At 38.4% G+C, this 24,765-nt stretch overlaps 3 protein-coding genes across 3 annotated transcripts in view; all 3 read right to left on the minus strand.

Annotated features, from left to right (window-relative positions):
• Positions 1 to 3,744, minus strand: part of LOC122059026 — an 18,808-nt gene extending 15,064 nt beyond the window's left edge. Inside the window, exons 1-5 of the mRNA XM_042621733.1 lie at positions 3,319 to 3,744; positions 3,115 to 3,236; positions 2,230 to 2,279; positions 1,834 to 2,067; positions 1,340 to 1,614 (exon numbers count right to left, since the gene is read on the minus strand). Of these exons, the coding sequence (XP_042477667.1) occupies positions 1,340 to 1,614; positions 1,834 to 2,067; positions 2,230 to 2,279; positions 3,115 to 3,236; positions 3,319 to 3,602 (965 nt within the window). The 5' untranslated portion in view covers positions 3,603 to 3,744. The remainder of the gene's footprint in view (positions 1 to 1,339; positions 1,615 to 1,833; positions 2,068 to 2,229; positions 2,280 to 3,114; positions 3,237 to 3,318) is intronic.
• Positions 3,745 to 5,747: 2,003 nt separating this feature from the next.
• LOC122059885 (ubiquitin-like modifier-activating enzyme atg7) lies at positions 5,748 to 16,561 on the minus strand. The gene is made up of 14 exons (XM_042622932.1): positions 15,988 to 16,561; positions 15,482 to 15,696; positions 15,121 to 15,312; positions 14,968 to 15,022; positions 14,777 to 14,871; positions 14,385 to 14,574; positions 12,759 to 12,864; positions 12,546 to 12,690; positions 12,308 to 12,466; positions 12,035 to 12,223; positions 11,585 to 11,785; positions 11,383 to 11,498; positions 11,054 to 11,213; positions 5,748 to 6,218 (listed from the first exon to the last, which is right to left on the minus strand). Exons 1-14 carry the CDS (start codon positions 16,121 to 16,123, stop codon positions 6,048 to 6,050), a joined length of 2,130 nt encoding a protein of 709 aa, XP_042478866.1. The 5' UTR covers positions 16,124 to 16,561; the 3' UTR covers positions 5,748 to 6,047.
• A 5,305-nt stretch (positions 16,562 to 21,866) lies between these two features.
• LOC122059027 (exopolygalacturonase-like) lies at positions 21,867 to 23,967 on the minus strand. The gene is made up of 3 exons (XM_042621734.1): positions 23,884 to 23,967; positions 23,311 to 23,619; positions 21,867 to 22,610 (listed from the first exon to the last, which is right to left on the minus strand). Exons 1-3 carry the CDS (start codon positions 23,965 to 23,967, stop codon positions 21,867 to 21,869), a joined length of 1,137 nt encoding a protein of 378 aa, XP_042477668.1.
• Positions 23,968 to 24,765: the final 798 nt, after the last annotated feature.

The raw sequence follows: 24,765 nt of genomic DNA on the forward strand, positions 1-24,765 counted from the left end.
GTGGGACTCTAAGATTGAGTACGGGATTATTAGTTAGTTTCTATTTTTCATTGGTTTCCTTTTTAGTTGGGCTTTGATGGGGTTGTTTAGTTTCTTATTTCAGTTTTGGAAACTAAAGTGAGTTTCTATTATTAGTAAACCCCATCATTATTATAAATAAAGGAGAGGGATCCCATTAAGCCCCACGATTTTATGAATGAAAAAACTATGTTTTTGCTGCTCTTCTGAGTATGCTTTGTGTGTGATCAAAGTGGTGGTCTTGTGTTTGATCAAGGCTGAAGGTATAGGTGTTTGATCCAATTGACTCTTTGCGGTGTGAAGCCCAAGAGGTTCCTCTTCAAGTGTTCCTTTTCTCTTTCAAAGTCTTCTTTTCAAAGGTTTGTTACTGTTCAAACAAATCAGGTAACAGATCTGATCTTCTTTAAATTTCTGGTTTCGAATTTCCCAGATTTCTTCCACCCGATCCTTCACTGATCAGACCAACCAGCCACCTGATGGCTCCCCTATTCTGGTCAAGTGTTAGGCCTATTGAGAGGGTGGTTCGATCCTCATTTGGGGTCAATCAGACCTGGAGTTTTATTGTTATAAAAATTCTCTCTATTCTGGCCGATTCTGGTTTCTGCCCAGAATTTTGAATCGCTTTGCTCTGGACGTTGCTGATTGGTTGCTGGTCTTATGCTTCATTGTTTAGTCTTATTAATTGGTGATTTAAGTCCTTAATTCCTTGGCTGATTATTCAGTTACAGAATTTCTGAAACTGTTGAGATCGATGATTTTCTGATATTTTATTGTGCTGGTTCTGGTTGTTCTTCTGATTAAAAGATCCTGAAGTTGAGACTTGGTTAGACTCTCTATCCTAGTCTACACTATATGTAAGACAAAAAAAATCCTAAATTACAAATGCTCCTGAAGCAATTAAAATTATTGTCTTGAAATCAATTTATATTTTTACAGAAGTCCTGTTTTATTGAAACTCAATGAATTCCCTCTATTTGAGTATTCATCAGCATTATCATCACTTTGAAGTCTTTAGCAAACAGATATTGACATACCTCTACAAAATGGTCACATCACATGAGAACATCCAAATATCAACAAAGCAATTTTACATTAGCATTGTTAATTTGTCATACCCGGGGAGTAATTAACTGAGGCCAACTAAAGAGACTCTCATACTTGAAAAGCAAGACCATTCAGCTACACAGCTGACATATTTAATCAGATGTATGTCTAAAGCGAGTACCTCTAATATTTGTGTTGGGAAGAACATGAGAAAACAAAACCAAACATTTAACATTTATCGATGTAAGAGATAATAAAGCTCTAAACTTCACCATACCCGCCATGAAGAACTTTATTCTTTTTCTGAATATCAATTTTACTTGAGAAATAGGATACTGACACTATATTAGAAGTAGTATTCCTAGATTGAACAACATCTGTTAACAGGATAAAACATACCACAAAAGCAAGTGAGACAACATCAAACGATTTGGACGGCAAGTCTGTGTTTTCACCATTTGCATGGAACCATTTGATTGGGTTCTTTCGTGGGGTTTTTTGCTTTTCCTTGTGTTGAGCTACAGAAAGAAAGTAAGGTGATAGATCTAGTCCCTGTAACAAAAGCATGAAGAAATAAATAATATAAAATTTAGCTTCTCTTGAGCTCCCTGATTTAAGAGTAACAAAAATCCAATATGTCGATTGATGTTTGACAGAATGACAAGAAAACAAAACGATGACCACCAGTGATTAGTCTATATTTTATCCTCTCAGGTGAACTAATTTATTTGTCTTCTTTCTGTCAAACTTGACAAGGAGATACGGACTCACAGTGACGTTAGCTTCAGGAAACTTGTCAGCAAGAAATCTTGTGCTAACACCAACAGAGCATCCAACATCTAAAATATCCTTGATCATGGAACCTCCAGAGTATTGTAAATGATGTTGTTCAATTGCTTGAAGCCAATTTCCACGCAATATTTGATTTGCTTCATCCAAGGAAGAAGCATAAGGTATCGCTCGTTTCACCATTGACAAAGTTGCAGCTTCTGCTTCTGCTGCAGCCTGCCAATTACAGTTCATTATATTCAATATTGTGTTTGGCAACTGGAAACTTGTCCCATAATCAGAATCAAGCCAACCATATTTGGCAATACATTGTAAATTTGTAATTCAAAGGAAAAATTTATCATAAGCATGTATTTGGATTAAAGAACGAAGATTTACCAGCCATGACAAGTTTCCCTCATCATATGCATGGAATGGGTTTACATAATCTGTTCAGGAGCATTTACCCCGTCATCCCTTGATGCTTTTCACATTTCACAAAGTAAAATAATACAAAAAAAAAAATGCATGGCATCAGCAAACAGTTGAAAATGAGAGATCACAAAATTCCAATTCTATTGTACTCAAAATTGATGATACTTCTTTAGATCAATTCTGAACATAATGGATATAACAGGGTCAATCGTTATAATGGTAGCAATAAAAATAGGTTTTGTTCTCTGATACTAAGATCAATTCTTCTCTCTCTCTATGAAAGATCAATTCTTGATAGTTTGCATGAAATAAGGTTAAGAGTGTGTGAATGACTCTACATAAAAGAATTAAGAGTCTGTGTTGTATGAAATTATAACAAAGGAGAATCTTTCATAGGGAAAGAATGAGCTGAACTCATTGTAATAAAAATTTATGAACTTGAGGAAACACTAATCCAACCCACTCCCACACCCTTATTTTTTTCTTGGGTAGCATGTAAGATGAAACCTCCCACTCCACACCCCAAACAGAGGCCAGAAAGACTCCATCCTGGTTCTCTGCTTTCAACATGAAAGATTTCACCTCCATTATTCTCTTCCAGTGATTTTGGACCATTGAGAAAACACATTAAAGAAATGTAACTAGGGTTTGAAACATAACCAATAAAATCGGGACCCCATAATCTCTCACCATTCAGTGGTTGGGATTGGCTCAGTTTGTATGCAATGTAGCAAAATTTGAGGAGGCATAGCTGCCTTCCTCATCTATTCTGGCCGTGCTGGGGAAAATTTTAATATTAGAAGGCAAAACTAGAATTAATTAAGAAATTGAGGAGAAACTAGAAATTACAGTCGGGATAAACGATGGAAGGGTCTTGGATGCTGTCCATCTCCTTATAAACTTGCGATTCCATAATCTCTCTCGTCATTTCTCGCCATGGAATGTTTGATTCCTCAGCCGTTCTGTTCTTCCTCCCAATTCCAAACAACTCAGCAACATTAACTTCAATTTGAACTTCAACTACATATAGAGCAGAGTAGGCTTAGTCTTTACCTGATGAGAACCTGTCGGGCACCGAGCTTGAGGATGGAATAGAGTGGCTTGAAGGAAATGAGTGCTCCAACTAACCGTGACAAAGGCGTCTCCCCTGCCCACCTCGGCCTCTCCAACTCTCCTTCCTCGAACGACACTATTTGATTTTGAACCACCATACCATCTCTTCTTCTTCTTCCACCTACTCCTCCTCCTCTTCTCCTTTCTGCGTTAAAGGTTTTGGCAGAAAAAAAGAGGGAGAGGTTACTAGTCTTGTAATGGGTAGTTGGTCCATATAGCACCATTGGGTTTCTCAAACTCACTCCCACTGCCACACAAATAGAGAGGAGGGAAGAGAGATACAGATTGAGATCCTATCTTTACGACTGTATGAGATGAGGTTATAGAATTGCAGGTTGCAGGATCAGGCAAGAGAAGACAGAGGGGACAATTCATTATCGCCTCATCACTTTTTTTGGAGGGCCCAGAATCTTAAATGAGCCAATGGCACTCGAACGAGTAGATCCGAAACTTTACAAAACGTCCATAATCCATTTGTGGGATTGAGATCCTCTCCAGCCCTCTACAGAAGGACCAGTGAAGAGAGAGATCCTTCGCACCCAGTGCGCATCAAACGGCTGCTAACATCCGAGCATCTATCCTTGGCCATCAGATGTGCACTGGACGTATTTAAGAGGATCTGTTTCCCAGGCACCTCCATAGGTTTGAGAGGATCTGATTCCCCCTCTCACTATATGGTATTGAGGGGGAAAACATCGTCTATGGAGAGCATCATTAACAGAGATCCGTGGAGCTCTCAACACGTGGCTTAGCATGATCCAACAGCTATGAGTGTTTTCCTTCATTGGATCCCCATTTTCTGGATTTCGAGTCAAAACCCAAGTTTCCCTCCCCTTTCAAACTAAGGGTGTTAATCAATTTAGTTTCGATTTAAATGGTGTGGATCGGTTTGGTTTACATTTATTTGACTAAAACCATAATCGCATCATTTACTAAACTGTTCCACTTTCTAAAACCGTGACCGTTTAATAAATCGTTTCGGTTTCCATGATTTCTAAACGGTGTCGATTTCACTGTTTTAAATGGTTTCGATTTCGGTTTATTCTATACGGTTTGTAAAACGGTTCACAATCGGTTTGTTATAACTTGCAACCATCTCTAAATTGAAGATCATAAACTTATCAAAAAATAATTGACAACCACAAATAAGAGATTCTATGTTAATGATGGTATGTCTTTATTTGATAATCTAGTGCTATTTCTTTGCATGATCATTCTCAAACATTTAGAACTAATATCATACAACATCCAAATCCAACCTTCTACAGCATAAAATATTAAAATGACAGGTGGTTCAGCCAAAACACCCCATCTATGATAACATAATAATATAGTAACATATATAGATTATAAGTTCATGATCTAAAGGCTAAACTTGAACTGAATTGCAATAAATCATACCAAAGCAGGATGGACACTTAATTTAATTGTTAATTGTTATACGGATTACTGCCCCTTCTTTTATTTAATTGTTATACGGATTAATCGGATCAGTTTAAACGGTTTTAAATGGTTCGGTTTAAACGGTTTCAATTCGGTTTGAAACCAACGGGTTCCGCGGTTAAAATTGACCCAACCCGTTTAGCTAATCGCCATGAAACTTGAAACCATAACTGCACCATTTACTAAATGATTTTGTGATTTTGGAGTAAATGGATCGGTTCGATTTCGATAAACGGTTACAAATTCACATCCTTATTTCAGACCCCCTCTTCTAATGGTTCGGCTCTGAAACGTGGTGAGTGAAACCCGATCCACTAGATCTTTCTTCCCTCCTCCCTCTTCTTTCTTCCTGCTCTCTCTTCGATCCTCTCCATTCAGGCCTTTTCCTCATTTGAAGGCCCAGTTGATTTTAAGTGGCTGCCACCAACTGTGCTAGGGCAAAAGGATTTAGATCCTGGACTATTTCACTTTCTCTCCCCTGTTTTGTCTAGCTGGTCCTTCTCCAGCCACTTCCTGGCTAACAAGATCTAAATGAGAGAGAGAGAGAGAGAGAGAGGTGAAGCACTTGGTGGTTCAAATCAAATGGTCCAAGATGCAGAAGTGCAAGTTATCATCCATCTTTCTATTTAGTGCTTTTCTTTGTTTATTTTCCATTAAAAAAAAAAAAAAGATCAAAGGAGGAAACCTTACTATGCCTCTTTTTACCAGATCATTTTGTCAGTGAAAATCATTAAAGCATGCAAAAATTGGCTTTGATGCCATTTTGTTGCCTGCAAACCTGTCTGTCTGTGCAACAGATTCAAAGGCTTCCAGCAGTCCAAAGGCTTGTAAGCTTCTTATCAATTTTTTTATACTTGGTAAGCGCCAATTAAGAACCATGACCATGAAAGTACACCACAAATTTTCATTGTAAGTACACTTTTGAGTAACCAAAGCCCAACTGAGGGATTTCATTTCTGCTTAAAACTTATGTTCTCTGAACAGCAATCTACTGTACACAAAAAGCCCTTTGACCAACTTGAACATTTATTCCGACTGGATTTGTCAGCAATACCTCTGTAAGATTATAACAGTGAGTACAATTGATCATAAGTTTACAATATCAGGACCATATATGAAAGTAATGGAATCATGTTTTTGTTACCTTCCCATTAACTATTGTACAGTTGCAACATTTTTTTGCAATACAAAGAATGGTGAGTATAATAAATAAAAAGAAGCGTGCCTCAGATCTCCGCATCATTATCATAGTCATCAGTCTCATTATCCCAATCCAATTCGAAGGAACTTGCAGACTTCATCAACTCTGTTAGTCCTGTAAGATCCTCTAAATACATAGGGTGGTTGATGGCTTGGAGAACAAAGTCCATCCCTCTTTCCCTAAACTCTGATATGACCTGAAACAGCAATTGAGACAAGAACTTGTAACCAAAATCATTCGCCACATTATACTACAGTCAAAAATTTGTATAAGTTGGCCATATACATAGAAATGCACATTTACCAATTTGGAAACAATAATTGCAAGCAGAGCATTTTATGGGAAAATAACAGATGCCAACAGCAATCCAGAATAGGAAATCTCTCAGAAAGCAGTGCATACATGGGACAAGATATCATAACTAGGGTCAAATTGATCACACACTTAATTCCCTACATCGTGAATATTTCCAAATGGATGAAGCATAAGAGTTGGACATCAAATTCCAAATTCATTCGAGATCAACAATTCTAGATTTTTTTTATTGTTTGTCTGGTATTCAAGTCTCAAATGGTTATGATGCAGATTAATTACCAAACTAGACTTGTTTCATTAGGAATAAGCCTAGGCTTGGGTTGTATACGTGTTGGGCTTCAGTCCATGTGGTTTGGAGTGTATTGGACCACTTTTATGGGTCTAAAAGAGGGGCGCTAAGATTGAGTACGGGATTACTAGTTAATTTCCTTTTTAGTTGGGCTATGATGGGGTTCACTAGTTTCATTATTTAGTTTCTAAATATCAGCATTATTTAGTTTCTAAAATAAGTAGTTGCTATTTTATGTAAGCTTCTAATTTTCATAGTTTCTATTTTCAGTTTTAGTAACTAGGAAGAGTTTCTATTTTACTAGTTTCCTATTTCAGTTTTTGGGAACTAAGTTTAGTTTCTATTTTGTAACCTCATCACTATTATAAACAAAGAGAAGGCTCATTAGTAGCCCACGATTATTTATGAATGAAAAAGAATGCTTCTGCGTTTTGCTCCTTGTGGGTGGCTTTGTGTTTGATCAAAGTGTGGGATTGGTGTTTAATCCAATTGACTCCTTGCAGTAGGAAGTCCAGGAGGTCCTTTCAAGTTTATTTATTCTCCTTCATGAACTATTTACAAGGTCCATCGATTCAAGTAAGAGGTCCAACTGGTTTCTCAATTTCTAGGTTTGTAATCTCAGTTTTCTCCCCTGTCGCCCTTCTTGGTTATGGGAGTTACAGCCATCCGATGGCCATGGATTTTTGATCGAGTGTTGGACTCCTCTAGATGAGGACTCGATCCTCGTCTAAGCTTGATCAGATCAGGGATTTGGGAGATCTGAGAAACCTCCTGTTCTAGCCGATTGGCTTTCTACCTAGATCTATCCAGAACTGTTCGGGTTGTTTGTTCTGAGTTTGAGCCTTACTTTGGTTATTGTTTTCCTATCATTCTGTCCCTGAATTTTCTGGTTATCATCAGCTACTGAATTGTTGGAATAGTGAGATCGATAGGGCTGATATCTGATTAGTTATTTCAGTTTTGTTCGTGTCCTATGGTTCATATGTTGGAGATGGCTTGGTTGTTCTTTGGTTTAAAAGTTCCTGCAGTTTGGGTCTAGTTTGAGCTTTCAAATCTAATCCTACATTAAGTGGTATCAGAGCATGGCTCAGAACAACACTCCCACCTTAGCTACTATTATGGAGATGTAGCAAGCTCTTGGTGAAAGGTTGTTGGCTGTGGAGACCCAACCACAACAACCCACCCATGATTCTCATACACCACCTGAAGTGGAAGCCCTATTGAATGTAACTGCTCAGTTAGCTAACAGGAGACATATCCCTAATTTGAAAGCACCACAAAGGTTTCCTGTAGAGCAACCTACTTTTAAAGAAAACATAAGGGGTTATTTTGAGACCGAAAGTCCTACGCCTCAAAGGTACTCAAGAGATTCACAGAAAGTCAAGCTTGCTTTGAAGGAGTTTGATGATAAACACGACCCCCAATTGTTCTATGATTGGGCAACTACTTTAGATTATTATTTTGACTATTATGACTTACCTGATGAACGAAAGATGAAGCTAGCTCGTGCTAAGTTAGTTGAGGCTACTCGTGATTGGTGGAGAACCTATGAGCAAGAGTTGGAAGACCGTGGTAGAGAGCCTACTACTTGGGAGGAGATGAAGCTTGAACCATCTAACAAATATTTGCCACGTAATTTCAAAGCTCGTATACAAGATCAGCTGAACTCTCTTCGTCAGGGAAATATAACTGTGGTGGAGTATATGAACAAGTTTGATGCATTTTATTCTTGCACAGGCATAATGGAGAATGAAAGGCAACTACTATCTCGGTTTCGACTGGGATTGCGAGCTGAAATCAACAGGGGAATTGGTATTGTTGATGTATACTCAGTGAGGGATTGCTTTGACAAAGCCCTACGAGCAGAGGAGCTTATAACACAATCAGGTAGAAGGTTTGGTTTTCAAGCTGGGAAGATCAAGAAAATTTTTTCAGCCACTAAACCTAGTAATTCAGCACCTCCAAAGGCTACTTTTCCTCCACGGGCTGATCACAAAGGAAAGGCACCTATGACAGGCAACAAGGTACAGTGCTTTCATTTCCAAGAGGTAGAACACTTTGCTAAGTCTTGCCACATAAGCAGAAGGTTAATGCAGTGGCTGAAATTGAAGAACCCAATGGGGAATATGAGTCAGCTCTTTATTCATACCCCTTGGAGGATGATGGTGACGATGGTAGGTATGACTATGACCAGGAAGATACTAATGATGATGGCACTTATGGCATTCATGTGATTAGTAATGTCTTGGTGGCTGAAACCATTGAAGAAGACTCCACTGAAGGATTCTACATTGAAGAGAGCATAGTAGACAAGACTAAGTTGTGAAAGATGAGGTAGTGATTGAAAGAACTCCACAACAAGTCTTTGAGATTCATGATGAGATGGAAGATTTTGTTCCTTCCATCCTTGATGAGAAAAATACCATCGTTGATGACTCTATGCATACGACATTCACAGTCGGTATCGATTCAGAGGTTGAACATACAGAGTTCGTTATGCCATCATGGTTCTTTGAAGAGAAATCTCCACGCCTTGAAAACTACCTTCCAAAAGTCTACAAGCAAGCTGAATTCTGTTTGGGAACGGCAACGACTACTATTCACATGTTCCCACCTCATCATTGCAAAATTCGAGGACGAATTTTTTCAAGATGGGGAGAGTTGATGCAAATTAATTACCAAACTAGGCTTGTTTTATTAAGAATAAACCTAGGGTTGGGTTCTATATGTGTTGGGCCTTCAATCCATAAGGTTTGGAGTGTATTGGGCCACTTTTATGAGTCTAAAAGAGGGGCTCTAAGATTGAGTACAGGATTACTAGTTAGTTTCCTTTTTTCATTAGTTTCCTTTTTAGTTGGGCTGTGATGGGGTTCACTAGTTTCATTATGTAGTTTCTAAATTTCAGTATTATTTAGTTTCTAAAACAAGTAGTTGCTATTTTATGTAAGCTTCTAATTTTCATAGTTTCTATTTTCAGTTTTAGTAACTAGAAGAGTTTCTATTTTACTAGTTTCCTATTTCAGTTTTTGAGAACTAAGTTTAGTTTCCATTTTGTAACCCCATCACTATTATAAATAAAGAGAAGGCTCATTAGTAGCCCACGATTTATGAATGAAAAGGAATGCTTCTGCGTTTTGCTCCTTGTGGGTGGCTTTGTGTTTGATCAAAGTGTGGGATTGGTGTTTGATCCAATTGACTCCTTGCGGCGGGAAGTCCAGGAGGTCCTTTCAAGTTTATTTATTCTTCTTCTCGAACTATTTACAAGGTCCATCGATTCAAGTAAGAGGTCTAACTGGTTTCTCAATTTCTGGGTCTGTAATCTCAGTTTTCTCACCTGTCGCCCTTCTTTGTTATGGGAGTTAAAGCCATCCGATGGCCATGGATTTTTGATCGAGTGTTGGACTCCTCTAGATGAGGACTCGATCCTAGTCTGAGCTTGATCAGACCAGGGATTTGGGAGATCTGAGAAATCTCCTGTTCTAGCCGATTGGTTTTCTGCCCAGATCTGTCCAGAACTGTTCGGGTTGTTTGTTCTGAGTTTGAGCCTTACTTTGGTTATTGTTTTCCTATCATTCTGTCCCTGAATTTTCTGGTTATCATCAGCTACTGAATTGTTGGAATAGTGAGATCGATAGGGCTGATATCTGATTAGTTATTTCAGTCTTGTTAGTATTCTATTGTTCATATGTTGAAGATGGTTTGGTTGTTCTTTGGTTTAAAAGTTCCTGCAGTTTGGGTCTAGTTTAAGCTTTCAAATCTAGTCCTACATTAGGTTAAAGTTAAATGCAACCATAAATTAGGGAGCTAAAAACTTTTCCTCTAGAAAGTTTTAAGGTGACAAAAATACATTGGTACATTCATTTATGCCAATTCTAGTGGATATATGATAACATTGTACAACCCGAAGGCCGAAGGGGTTGATCCAACGGTGATTTGATCTGGTTCATGGCACCTCAGAGAGCGTCTGAACTGGGTTTGAATCACCTTGGCAGCACCTTTGGGGCCACTCACAAAGGGATTACTTTGGCTTTTCGGATAATCCCGCTAATGACCCGGTCCCAGTGAATGTGGGGTCGGCTGGACCCAAGGGAATGGCCTGGAACCCTTGTTAACAGGAAAAAAAAATGATAGCATTTGTACAATTAACTTATTCAGTAGTCAATAAGCATATAATATAATTCCTCAAGCATTCAACCTGTCAGATAATTAATTGTTTAATCCAAAATAATGCTCATTACTGCATCAAATAATATTTTCGCCACCTTGCTTAAATCTTCCATAATCAACCTCACATAGTAGCAAATTGAACTTTCCATACCCATACCAGATGGTGACACTAAAATTACTGCAAGCATGTTATGTTGAGAATGGAAATTTGGTCTTTACAGTTCAGTTCAAAAGATTATAAGATCCACGTAAAAACTTACAGTGCTGCAACAGGCTGTACAACTGGTTGAAGAGTGACCAACAAGTGTCATTTGAGAATACTGAGAAAGGGAACCTCGGATCTGATGGGGTAAAATACCAAGAGGTTGCTCACTGCTCAAAAAACCACCGGAGTTGGAAATCTCACCTGGGGCATGTAAACTGTAGAAAGCCAGTCAAACGTCAAAACAACATTCGGAATGGAGAAGGAAACCAAAATGGAAAGGGTCCGACAACTATTATAAACATAAAAAAAAAAAAAAAAAAAAATAAATTAAAAAAAAAAAGGTCATCAGCACAATCAACTGGCCTTTGTTGACATATTACTTACCCATCAGGGTGTTGAAGAATTCCCACTAAAAGTTCAACTGCAAGGGCAGAAGCTATAGGAGCAACCCCTGGACGTGTAACAGTGCACTGCTGATCCAATGTACGGTTGGAAGTTGACTGCATAAACAACAGAAACTATTGTTTAGATCTTTTTCCTAATAATTTATTGTCAGAACACAATACAAAAGATTCAAGGAAATTACATCAATAGGAGCAACAACATCATTGCAGAAATAGCAGCCCAACCGCTGCATTCCATCTCCTTTAAGGGATAAGTTGCCCATAGCAGCAGATGGCGAAGCTTCTTCAGTGACATGTTTAGTATCATTTGAAAAACTGAGAGGACTGCCTCCATGGCGCATAACCACAAAGCTGTCAAAGCCTAAAGCTGCAGTAATAGCAATCTGAAAATGAAATAGATAATTACAATGTCAAACAATTGAAGTCAGATTAAAATCAGTCAAATATGAATCATCATCCTAACCACCCTAGAATGCCCAGTCAACATCCACATATAACAAGTGCCAGATGAGACATCCCTGATCTTTGACAAATGCAATGTTTAATATCCCTAAAGCCTGATGCAAGATTGCAATGCTTACAAGTTATAACAACCACATGTAAAATTCACAAAGAAATGTGAATAAATCCACCTTGTTATAATTAGAACAAAGAAGTGTTGGAAGCCATCTACTTTCCCTTGTATCAGTCAACAAAAAAACTGCATCATGAGAAGAAATTAAATCTTGAACATGTTTGCAGTCTTTGATCACTCTCTCTTCTTCTTGGGCTGGCACAGGATGGCCAGGCATTGGTATTGCCATCACAATACCTTCAGCTTCCTGGAAAAACATGGATGATGCATTGAGACATTTGCCAATGGTAAATCAGGCTTATAATAAGGATATAATGATGAATAAAATTACCACAGCAGGAAATATTTTCTTCAAGCTGTTAGCTGCCGCCATGGCTTTCATATCACCACCATTGAGGCAGTTATCAAAGGTGTACAGAGATTGTCTCAATGGATTAGACATAGCCACCCGGCCACTGTCCAGTAGGGTAATTTTTCGGACACCCCAAGCCTGCATACAGATAAAATTTTCCATCACCAAACCATCAGAGGAGGGAATGTTTTCTCCTTAATTACTGTCAAATACTCACCATAAGCATACGAGCAACTTGGCAACCAAGTGTACCCGCTCCTAAGAGAAGGCATCTAATACTAGACAAGACATCTAGGTTAAGAGATGGCAAAGCACGCCACCTCATCAATTTTAAATTCAAATCAGCTGCAGATATGGCCAACCTGCACACATTTTTTGCACAATTGTGAAAATGAGAACAGAGAGCTTTATTACATATAAAAATAAGTACCTGGTTGGATCCATGGATTCAGCAAGGCTGATACACCTTGGTACCTTCCTCCCTTTATGTTGTTCCCAGCCCACAACATTAGGTACACATTGTGGATCATTCCAGCCTAGATCAATATTATTACAAATTTAGGAAAGCAGGAAAACCAAGTCAAACAATAATGCAAGGTACCAACGAAGGAGAAGAACTCACAGAGTCATCAACAACTACTAAGTTGACTCCGTTAGAATGTTTTGGATCACCACAAACCAGGTCGTAGGGCCACTACTTAGGATTTTTTATTATTTTAATAGTTCCTCGTAAGGCTGGAAAACAATTTATAAATTCCAAGCCGAGATGGATTCATTTTCTAGCATTCCTAATTACATCAGGAATACTCCTACAGCCTAGCATGGGGTTAGTTTTTTTATAGTCGTTTGTTTTGTTTTAAATTCTTTTTGTGAATAGACTTGTTTCCTATTGGCTGCTGGCTGTCCTATGGCCATTATGAATCAAGTTATTTTGTTTTATATTTAATAGCATGTAAGGCCTTAGAGCCCCACGATTTTTAATGAAGTTCTTTATGGCCTTTATCTTGGTTTGTGAGAAACAAGCTAGCTGCTGTGAGATTCAGCAGCAACTGTGACACCTAAGAATACGGCAAGTGTACTGGACCCACCTGGGAGATCGGTGAGGTGTCCCCACCAAGAGGCAACAAGTACTAAGGGGTTTGAAAAATCGGTGAGGGTGTGCAAACTTTTATCTCACATCACCTAGGGGGTTGTTGGGCTAGTTGATAACCTCTAGCCTCCTTAACATGGCACAATGCGAAAGAGAATAATATTATGCCAAGGTTAATGAGGCCGGGGTGTTACAACCACCCTTAGTGGGATTCTAAGGATCAGTTGGTGGGAATCCATCAAGCTCTCAGTGGGAAGCTGAGTCCACATCTTCTTCTTGTTCATTCTTTCTTCCATATTATTCTTCAAGAACAATTTTCTGATTCTGTCTTACGCCATCCCAAATTATTGAAAGTTGAAACTCTTCAATTCTTGATTTTCCATAACCAAGAATCATATTCTGGCATTGGATTCAGAAACCACAGGCCAATCTAAGCATACCAGCGGTTTTAGTTTTCATATCAGAGTTCAGTTGAGTAGAGTCCCATAAATCTGGAACTCTTTCCAGTGATTTCTGTGCTTATTTGATCCATTAACTCCCTGCCGTGATTACCTAATGGTGGCTGTAAGTTATCAGCAGATCAATTACTGTTTCATCATTGATATAAGCACTTTGAAATCTGATCTGCTTCAGTTATACGGTAACTATTCTTAACTCCACCGATCTCAGGGTTTTTGGGTTTCCCATCTCACGTGGGATACTGCCATAAGTTCTTATCTGACCATTGGATTCAAATCATTTTTTTTTAGAATTTGTTTTTGTTTTTGTTATTAACTTCATAACAGAATATTGCACCCATCTGAGTTTTTGATCTACTGCTATTAAATATTCTTCAGTTCTGGTCATACCACAATCACTACGATTCTGATTTATTATTGTTTTTCTGGATCATAAGCGTTTAGGCTTCTAGAAACCCACCAAAGAGATTAAATCAATTAGAAAATTTACCCATCTTCTGCTATTCACCTTGTGGAACTGAAACCAGTGCTTCACCAACAAGAGATGATCCCAGATCTGCGAAGCCCTGTTTCTCTCGGTAGCATAGAAAGCGAACCCGTTCCAGATTCCATCTTGCACAAATAAGTGCAAGTAAGTTGCGAAGAGGCCATCCGGGATTATTTGGAAGATGACATGGATCATAGAAACCAAAAAGAATCTGCAAACACCATGTACACTAGTTATAAAAACTGAGCGGGGAAAGTAGTCTCAAATATTGCCTTCTGATGGCTCAACGCAGGAACCATTTTAGAGTTCAACTGAATGAATAGTTACAAAAGATGGAATTTGTAAATAAAAATTCAGAAAGAAACGGTCAGGAAGGTCCTCAAAACAAACAAAGAGCAAAGATATGGGCAAACCTGTTGGCCATCAGTTTGGCAGGTCTCCCAGTCTCTTAAAGACCTAATAGTGGCATGCGAATTTGAAGATATACTAACCAAAAAGAATGGCACATCTGCAGTAATCCTGAATAAATTAGATTTTCTGGAACAAAGGAGGTAAATATTATGTAGAAGAAATCAAAGCCGCAACAATACACGCAACACCCAACCTGCAGTTAAGCTCGAATTACGCCATTCATTACAAGCTGCCGACAGGGATTCTGCCTATTAGTTAGTACAGTAAGATATCCATCAGAACTGATAATTAAAATAAAATCACTAACAGAATCATATATCCAAACATATTTTATGTTCTTGGGCACCTCTTCCTGGCTGAAACACTGTGCAGCTGGATGCAAATTATTCAAGATTGCTGGAGGCTCAAGCAGAAGAGCAGGGAATGCAAACCAGTAATGGAAGCTCCACTTCTTCAGGTCGGCAAATGATATAAGGAGGAATCTCGAGAGTGCTGCACAGTCCTCCTCTGCTTTACCCGAGTGAATGTCCTCCCAGATCTAAAAAGGGTCAATGAGCTAAATTTAGCTATGAGAATTTTAACCACACTTTTCATGGCCCCCCCCCACCCCCTACCCCTTTTTTTTCTTTTTTGGACTGATAAAATGACACATTGATCTCATAAACACAAAGCAACTGACTGATCAATAAAATTAGTAGCTTCTATACCTTCTTTGCTTCTGCTTTCAGCAGGTTCTGTTTATCAAGGGCACGGAAGCTCTCCACTGTATTTGTGTTGTAAAGAATGCCTGGTACAGGACATCTGTTCCTGTTGCCATGACTTAACACCACTGATGATGGTTCACTTGGGTCAGGTGGCAAAGATTCAGAAAGAAGTGTCAAGTTATTTGAAACTTGAGCATGCGAGCAAGGTGCATAGAAACCTGATCACAGATTTGGTTGTATATTAGAATAAGACTAGTCATTAGGGAAAGAAAAAAATTTTGAAATCATAATCCAGAAATGGAAATATATTTAATAGATAAAGAAAATTCAAAACAAAAGGGAATTTCATGCAAAGAAAGAGAGAGTTCCATCTAACAAAGTAATAAACAGAGAAAAACCAAGCATACAACACCTAGAGTGCAAGAAGAACTGCTGCCTTGAAAATCAGTTGGAGAAGGGGGGTGGGGGGGGGGGGGGGGGAAGAATGAAGAAGAAAAAGAAGAACTTGCCAGTAATGGAGATCGGCGACTGGTCGATCCCCAAGGTATCGAGTTTCAGTGAAGATAATCGACGCCAGAAACCCTCATGGACGGTACTCTGGAATTGGGCAAATTGAAGAACAGGCTTGTCTTTGCTTTCCGCCATTGTTACTATAAATTTCGCTTCTTCTGAAATCTCCTCCTTTGTAATGATAGAGTCAAACCCATCCAAGTCGAAGAAGGTCTATGTTTCTGTAATTTGTAGTTTGTGTCTCAATTCTCGAAGGCACCTTTCACGACACGAAACTCCATTCTATACCCTCTACCTCTCCAGTCTCCACCTTCCTCACGATTTTCTTTTTCAAAGAAATCCCATAAATTTTATATTTAAAAAAAAAAATTGATCGTTAATTTACTTAGTTTAGGAATTAGGAAGGCAGAAAGATTCCTCTCCTGATCGAGGGGGTGTAACTTTGGCCTGATCTTGTCTTGGCCTATCATAAACCCGTTCAAGAGTTAAGATTTCTAATCCTGAGAGCAGGTTAGGTTTAAAATACTAACCCTGGATCAAGATAGGATCAGTCCCAGATTGAATCTTAATTCCAACCTGGCCTGATCCAACCCAATACTAATTTATATAATGACCCCTTAAGTATATAAACCTCACTTTGAAAACCCTACTTTCTTAACAACAAAAGCAGAAAACCCTAGACACTCTCTGTTACACGCATGTAAGGTCTTACATGAGTGAAGGGGGTAGTAGTGCAATCAGTTACAGTAGTATGCTTACAAAAAAAAAAAAATGTTACAGTAGTGGATAGTGGGTAGGAAACTACTTATGATATAGATGGAGTTATACATTTATGGTAATGTGGGTTAGTAGTCTTCTGTCATGGGAATTTAGTCGCTGCGTAGGTTCCCTTTCCTTATCCATCCCTTAATCAATGGGATCCTGAGATGTAAATTGTGTATGTAAGTATGCTTACATGCGTTGTCAATAATAACAAGAATTTCAACTCACCTCTTTATTTTACATTTTCTTCATAGCTTGGTTTAAAGCTCCATTGAGAAGTTTATTGGCCATGCATGTTGGCTTGAGATTGATGTTGAATACATAAAAATTTCACAGCTGGGACTCACTTTCTGATATGCCGTAACACAAGCAACCAATGCGAAGGCACCACGTGTGCTAGAGGAACCAACCAGACGTGAGCGATCACGTGCCATGATCACGAGGCCAAGACCCAATGAGCAGACGATGAGGCAAACACACGGGCTAACACACGCCACAACACGAGTAAAGACCCCACATCAGTAGGAAGGAAGACGACAGGACGAACAGAATAACAGGAGAACATACAAACAGACGTGCAGAACCACACGCATTGCCGATATCAACAAAGATGTACGTAGCCACAACCAATCCCCCAAACAGACTAATTTCTATAGGATAGTCCTGGTTTGGCCATCCGCCAGAGCCTTGATTACTTGGCCGAAGAGCAACTATAGGTTAGCAGCGAGAACCTCGATTGCGTGACCAAGAAGCAAATGCAGGCTAACCATCAGGAACTTGACATATGGGAGAAAAGACCTACCAACCAACATACAGAGGAAGTAACCTACCGTTAAGGCCTTGACAAGTACAGGAAAAATGCGTCGGCTAACCCGTAAAGATCTTGGAGTACATGAACGGAGGTCCACCAACCATTAAGGCCTTGATGCATACAGGAGAACTGCCATCTTGGCAAATCAGCCATCTTTGAAAAGAAGGGCTCTAGGTCAATGGGAGCCAGGAAGGGAGACACAATATAAGGAAAACCCAACCAAAGAAAAAGGTACACAATCTTGAATCCTCAGAGCTCGGGTAATCTTTCCTTCTTCTTCACTAGTCCTGACTTAAGCTTTTGGAGATTGGCTTCAGGATTAGTTCTTCATCTATGATATGTAGGTAGCGCAGGAAAGGAGAACCAGAATCAGCAGTAACACTTTCTACCATGAATCGATTTTTCTTTTGCCTTAAGCACAACCTATGTTCAATGCCTTGACTAGAACATCTTTCCTTAAGCTGGAATGGCGAGTTATAGTTCTAGGACAGTGACAAGATGCACAGAGCTTATGTATAGCTCCTTAGAACCAAGATAAGGTCTAGTTTCCCTTCCCAACCCATCAACAACTTTTCCAAACACCTGGATACTAGATAGAGATAGTTGAGTAAACATTCATCAACATATTAATTGAGTCCCCCTAGTGTGATTCCAATTCAACACTTCAGTTTTGAAACATGTCTTCCCTTTCCTTTACACAGTAGGGGTAATTCTCTACTTATTCATCTTTCTATTTGGTTTTTGATAGGCAACTCCATAGCAGTGCTGTAAGCAAAACCAGGCAATTTGATTGGAACAGAAAGACAGCGATCAGCAAAGTCCAAGAAAAGTTGGGCCATCTCATTTATTTCTGATTCATGATTAACCATCAGATGGATAGAAATCTAAGCTCAAAATATAATAGAGAATATTATCCAGAAAGATACATAAATCATTTTTCATTTTCCATTTAAATTAGGGAAAATCACTTGATTACCCACTTATGGGTTTCCCTTTACAAAATTATCCACCAAAAGTTTCAATTAACAAAAATGCCCAAAATTTGGTTTTCCTCTACAAAATTACCCACTTAAAGTTTAAATTAACAAAAATACCCAAAATTGAGTTTAGGTTTACAAAACTACCCACACAAAGTTCAGTAATAAAAAAATACATGATTATATGAGGAAGATGAAGACTCACTATTTTGGGTAGTTTTGTAAACCCAAACCTGATTTTGGGTATTTTTGTTAACTAAAACTTTGGGTGGATAGTTTTGTACACCCAAATCCAATTTTGGGTATTTTTGTTAACCAAATTTTTTTGTGGGTAATTTTGTAAAGGGAAACCCAAAAGTGGGTAATCATGTAATTTTCCCTTTAAATTACTCTCCATATCATTCCGTCGGGCTCCACTTGGTTGCATCACTACCTCACATGTTGGTATAACTAACTACAAAACATACCAAATTTGGTTATTAAATTTCACTTTACTTTGAAATCAAATTCCATTTTTTTTAAAAAGTAAATTTTACATTGAAAAGTATAGGAGTTTTAGGTAGGTTACACAATCATGATTACAAAATTTTTCTCTTTCTTTTCAAATGTGATTTCACTTCCTTTCAGTTAATCTACTATGCTACCATCATTTTTTTTTTTTTTTTACTGAAAATAACTAAACCAGCTAATTTGGAAACATTTTGTGGGAATCTACAAGATTCCAATGTAAGATTTCCAATTAGGTGGATTAGCATAGTCAAAGATTTGTTTCCAAAGCCGGTTTAATGATGTTGACTACAGATGGAGTAAGCAGAAAGAATCCAATATTAGTGGTAAGTGATCTCTATGGAGATATTGGATTCTATTAGCATACCTTAATGGTATGAAATATTTATTACTATGTGTGGACCTAAGGTATTGTTTCCTTAATGGGGAGGAAACCCTAATTTTATTGCAAGGTTGGTCCCTACCCTCACCCCTATATATAATTATTACTGACCTATTAAGTGGGGCTAATAACTTAAAGCAAAAGGGAAAGAGAGTAGACCAAACCGACATTGATCGTGTTGTACAAGGAGCATACGAAAAGAGAATTGAGGAGATGTTATTCTTTAGCCATGGACTCAGGTATGCCTAAAACATATCTTTGTAGTGTTTATCGTGCATGCTCATGGATCTCCATGAATCGTTTTCGTATTTATTTTCTATCATCCAATATGGAACCATCGATTATCACCAAATGCCAAATGAGTTTGTGCAGATCCAAAAATAATGCCAAACACTTCAGGTACATCCAAACTTCCAACTTAGACAATTAAGGGATGATAATCTACCACAGAACATGGGAAAAAATTTACTTGCCTTTTTGCAAGTATCCTCAAGATGATTGACTTGGCCATCATGAAAATTCAAGGTCTGAAGCATAACCATCTGGATGTTCCTTTAAAAAATGAAACTTGAGGCTCTCAAGCCCCATTATGTTCATAGATGCAGTTTCCGTTGTTGCTCTCCTTGCATGGTGATCACCCCATTCTTTTCCAACCAAATCTCTAAAAGATTTGGGATAATTGATTGGAATAACTTCCCTTCATTTTGCATTATTATGAAGTGGTTGAAGGTTGTATCAGCTGAGACAACAGCCAATCTACTAAACAGGCTACATGAGAATATCCTTCCAAACCTGTAGAAATCAATGTATAACTTAAAATTACTTATGAACTTCTGAGAACAGAGAAAAATAAACCCATAAAGCAAAGATTCAGAACTTATCAATCTATATTGGGTAGATTGAGGAGTGAGTTCAATAAATCTAAAAGGACTATTTTCTGAGCAGCGGTAGGAATCTTATTGAGAGAGAGAGAGAGAGTGAGTTTACAGGCTTCATGAATCAAATTCAAGATTAAATTCGGTAGAATGTGGCTTTTGAAAACAGAGTTCAGTGAAAGATAAACTGACTTGCAGGCCATGTTCCAGCTCAATGAATAACATGGACTGCTATTATCTCAGTTTGTTACAATGTCTCTGTGAATTAGGTAAAATTGTAATTCATGGTGTTATAGCAAACACCAAGAAAAACGAAAATAAACTAAGACAGATCCACACAACACACAGAGATTTAACAAGGTTCACACACTGATGTGGTGTACTACGTCCTCGGGCGAAAAAGATGTTTCACTATGTAGAAAAGAGATTACACCCAAGCAATAGCGAGAAAACTCGCTAGGAATCTCTAGCTCGAAAAAACCTCCAAATTACAATGACTTGCTCAACAAGACGATAGTACATTATATACTCTTCCAAGTCACGGGTCGATCCATCGGGTCGTGGTCAATCGGGTCAAACCATCACAGATCTCCGAAATTTTTTCATTCATGTCGTCACCAAAATATGTCGGAGTGGGTCAATCTTCAAAACGGATCAAGAATTCGAGACAAACTTAACACATGGGCTCAAGCTTGTATTACATTTTGTGCTTCATAGACTATTTCAAATCAATGAGGTATATGTGGACACTTTTTGGTCATTCCGAGGCTATCTTTAAAAGTCTCCAAGTTAATAGGAATCATTTTATATTAATTTTTTCTTTTAATTTCACAGAACATAGCCTCACACTCTGTGGACACTAGTCTACCTGTTATGTTTCCTTCTTTGTCAGGGGATACAAAATGGTCAGTCTCTGCAAGGCTTTTGGCCAACCTAAGCACCCCTAATGACAACACAAAAATAGCAACAACCTGATCAGTTAACAGGACAAGTAGTTAGCACAAGACGATTGGTCCCACTGTTGAAGACCTCCTCCAAGAAACCAATAACATGAAGATACTACTTCTTGATTGTAGAAGCTTTCATCACTTATTGATTCTGTTGGAGAAGCTTTAGAAGATTAAGTGCAACATGAAAATTCTTTCCCTCAATGGAAGAAATATGCCACACAATGAAAACAATTACATTTTACGTAATTGCCTTACACTTTATGAACACCCGTGGAACCATCAACTAGGGTGGGATTTTTATCTTTCATATAGGGTGTAGGGGGCCAGTCATTTCACTGGGGCCTAAGTCGAGCCATGCTAATGAGAAACAATGTCCTTATTTTGTAGGAATGCATCACATCTTAAATATGTTTTGTGGAATGAATAGCTATTAAACATGTAGAGAGAGAGAGAGAGAGAGAGAGATAAGGGGCGACCCTTACCCAATATGGGCAAGGGCCAGTTCCATTGTTTATGAAAGAGCCACCACTGTCTTACAGAAAAGATTACAAAAACAATAAAAGACTATTATTGGCCATTACCTAAAAGAAAAAGATAAAAAGGAGTGGCTGGACTTAATGAGCACAAGTAAGAGGGTTTTGCCTGCCTGAAAGATAAGCCTTGGCATTATAACATATTGAAGTAGCAGGTCCTTCCTTTCCATAATACAACAAATTGATATCTCCAATCTGCAACTCAACAGGCGCAGCTTTGCTACCCACAATCTTAACTGCAAGATTTGAAGATGATGTCCCTCTGATGTTACTGAACTTAACATTTTTCAACTTAACAAGTGAAGGTCCTTTCTGATCACACTTGTAATAAGGGCAATACTCTTGATCTACTATCACTGGATTATAAACATTTTTAACTATAATGTTTTCAAAAGTAAGATCAGATGCAAAACCAGGAGGAGAATCAGGCCATGTCTTGATTCTCAATCCATTTGTAGTGCCACTTAAGGTACAATCCCTTACTGTGATACCAACAACATCTTCTTCATTTTGGTACTTGCCTAAGCTACCAATACTAATTCCATGTCCTGGTCCACAAAACACATTGGTGATGCTTATGTTGCGGCTTCCCGGACCAAGTGAAATACAATCATCACCGGTGCCGATAACTGAATGAGTAATACTGATGAATGATGAATCTCCAATGTGAATTCCATCTGTGTTGGGGCTGTCCCCTGGTGCTTTAATCTTAATATTTTGCATTATCATACCTTGGCATTTAAAGAGATTCATGTGGAAATTTTTACTGTTTAGGGAAGTTATGTCCTTCACCAATGTGTTCTTCATGAAGTCAAATCTGAAACTCTGTTATGAGAAATAAAAAACCAAAAAAAGTTAATTAAAAATGAACAATGCTAGAACTGGAGGGCCAGATAGGTAGGTAGCTGATCCCTACAGTGTTTGCATATTCAAGGGCCACTAGGCCAGGCAATACCCACAAAGGACTATGCCACACTTACTGCAATACCACTACTACCATTATTATTTTTCGGGTTAACTAATGCTACTCGTCTTGTATTTCCCACACTCAGACAAGCTATTGTGTCTGGTCATAGAGAACGCAAGCAGGTAGCATTTCTTTCTCCTCCACGCTACCTAATAATGCACTCCTGCACACACATGGGCTACAAAATGACCACCATACCACCCCTCTAATGAATGCCTAAGAACATTGTTAGAAAAAGTTGGGTGGTACAAGGGGTGGAACCAGAGACCTTCTCTCAACTTAATGCTAGAACCCGAGTGCCTAGTAGAGTTTGAATCAGTTCTCGTACGGTACCTGATCCATAGCTGGAATCGATTCAATCTCTCAGCCTACTATAAGAAAAGAGAGATTAAGTGAATTCTAAGTATGGAACAGACACCTCGAAAGAGAATGATTCCCAAGACCTGATCCGGTCTCTACATAGTAGCATTCCTAGTTGGGGGCTACACATTCAAAAAAAAAAAAAAAGGTCCACATATAATCAAAGTGAAGACAAGAGGAAGTTGTCGAAAAGCTTACAATAGGTAACTGTTGGCAATGGGGGTTACGTTTACAATCGTTTTTAGCCCAAGCCACTTGTCCTCTACCATCAAATACTCCTCCTCCAGAGATGGTCAAACCGGTGATGTACCGGAAATTAATCCAAGAACCCCCCTTGAAGATGACAGGATTCATCGGAGCCATCACTATGCCTTCATTTCGAAACTCAATTTGACTCCGGCATGGTCCAACCAAAAGAACCGGACCCAACAAAAACCTCCCTTTGGGGATTAGAATTGTAGAGCTAACCTTTGAAGCACATGCATCTTTCCAAGCGTTTATCAAAGCCTGATTCAAGTAATTCAACACATGACCTTATTATTACTTACAACCAACCAAACACATATATACACAAATGTTAAGAGTGCGGATCAGACCCTCGTACGAGAATCTCGTACGGTGTTTGATCTACACTCGAACTCCACTAAAAATAAAAACCAATTAAAATATGAGAAAGATTAAGTAGAGTCCAAGTGTGGATCAAACACCATACGAGAATGATTCTCGAATACCTAATCCGGACTCCAAATGTTATTAGTTCATAGTTCTTACCAGACTCATATCTGTTTTCCCATCAGCTTTTGCACCATAGTTAATCACATTGAAGTAAGGTCTGGATAGAGCTTTTCCAGTCATTGATGAAAGACATAATAGACAGATAACCCAAATCTTTTCTTTCAAACCCATTTCTTCTTCTTCTTCTTCTTCTTTTTCTTCTTCTTCTGCTTCTTCTTCTTCTGGGGCATTGGTGATTTATAGAGTAATTGGAAAGAGTTTTAAAGATGGAATGTTTTGAGGTGGTGCAAGTCAACGACTTATTTCCTTTTCTTTTCCGGATTCCATCTCCATTCCTTTTATATTGTTGTGGTTTCTACTAACAGCCTCTACCCAAAAGGGATAAGAAAGCAACCCCTCAATCCGTGTCACATGAGCCTTGGATGATGCTTACCATTATAGATCTCATTCTACTTTGGGTGCTCCTACATTATCTCTCATTCCTCTTTATCAACCCATTCTCTTCCTCAATCTTCCAATCAATTTTCGGCTAAAATATTTCTTTCTAATTTGGGTACTTCTTCACGTGATCACTCTTCTAATCAATCTTCTCCTACAATTTCTTATTTCCAATTGGGTACTTTTCATTCTTTAATTGCTAACCTTTCATGCAATCCATTCCTACAATATCTCCTTTCCAATGGGTACTCATCCCTCATGTTTTAGGTAAGATCGTGCATGGAAAAATGCTAAATCTGATTAAGTAATTCTTCTATAATGATCAATCTTACAATTTTACGGAATTTTTAACTCTTCTCATGCTGACTTTAAGCAGAAATTTGACAAATGAGATGGACATTTATAAGATCATCTATCATACGAATCCCCTTGTGACCCATTAAATTCTATAATGCGCAGGTTACACACTAGCACGGGTAG

This window comes from Macadamia integrifolia, chromosome 13 (assembly GCF_013358625.1).
Source record: "Macadamia integrifolia cultivar HAES 741 chromosome 13, SCU_Mint_v3, whole genome shotgun sequence".
Classification (NCBI taxonomy): Eukaryota; Viridiplantae; Streptophyta; class Magnoliopsida; order Proteales; family Proteaceae; genus Macadamia; species Macadamia integrifolia.

Bases quoted from the DNA above. Each gene is read 5' to 3' on its own strand.
- LOC122059885 (XM_042622932.1), bottom strand. From the start codon at position 16,123: ATGGCGGAAAGCAAAGACAAGCCTGTTCTTCAATTTGCCCAATTCCAG. The intron at 15,023-15,120 runs GTGCCCAAGAAC...ACTAACTAATAG, and splicing joins AGTGTTTCAGCCAGGAAGAG to GCAGAATCCCTGTCGGCAGC. The intron at 12,224-12,307 runs GTAATTTTATTC...ATGTTTTTCCAG, and splicing joins AGAAAATATTTCCTGCTGTG to GAAGCTGAAGGTATTGTGAT.
- LOC122059027 (XM_042621734.1), bottom strand. From the start codon at position 23,967: ATGACTGGAAAAGCTCTATCCAGACCTTACTTCAATGTGATTAACTAT. The intron at 23,620-23,883 runs GTAAGAACTATG...TACTTGAATCAG, and splicing joins GGAAAACAGATATGAGTCTG to GCTTTGATAAACGCTTGGAA. The intron at 22,611-23,310 runs GTAAGCTTTTCG...TTCTCATAACAG, and splicing joins ATTGCCAACAGTTACCTATT to AGTTTCAGATTTGACTTCAT.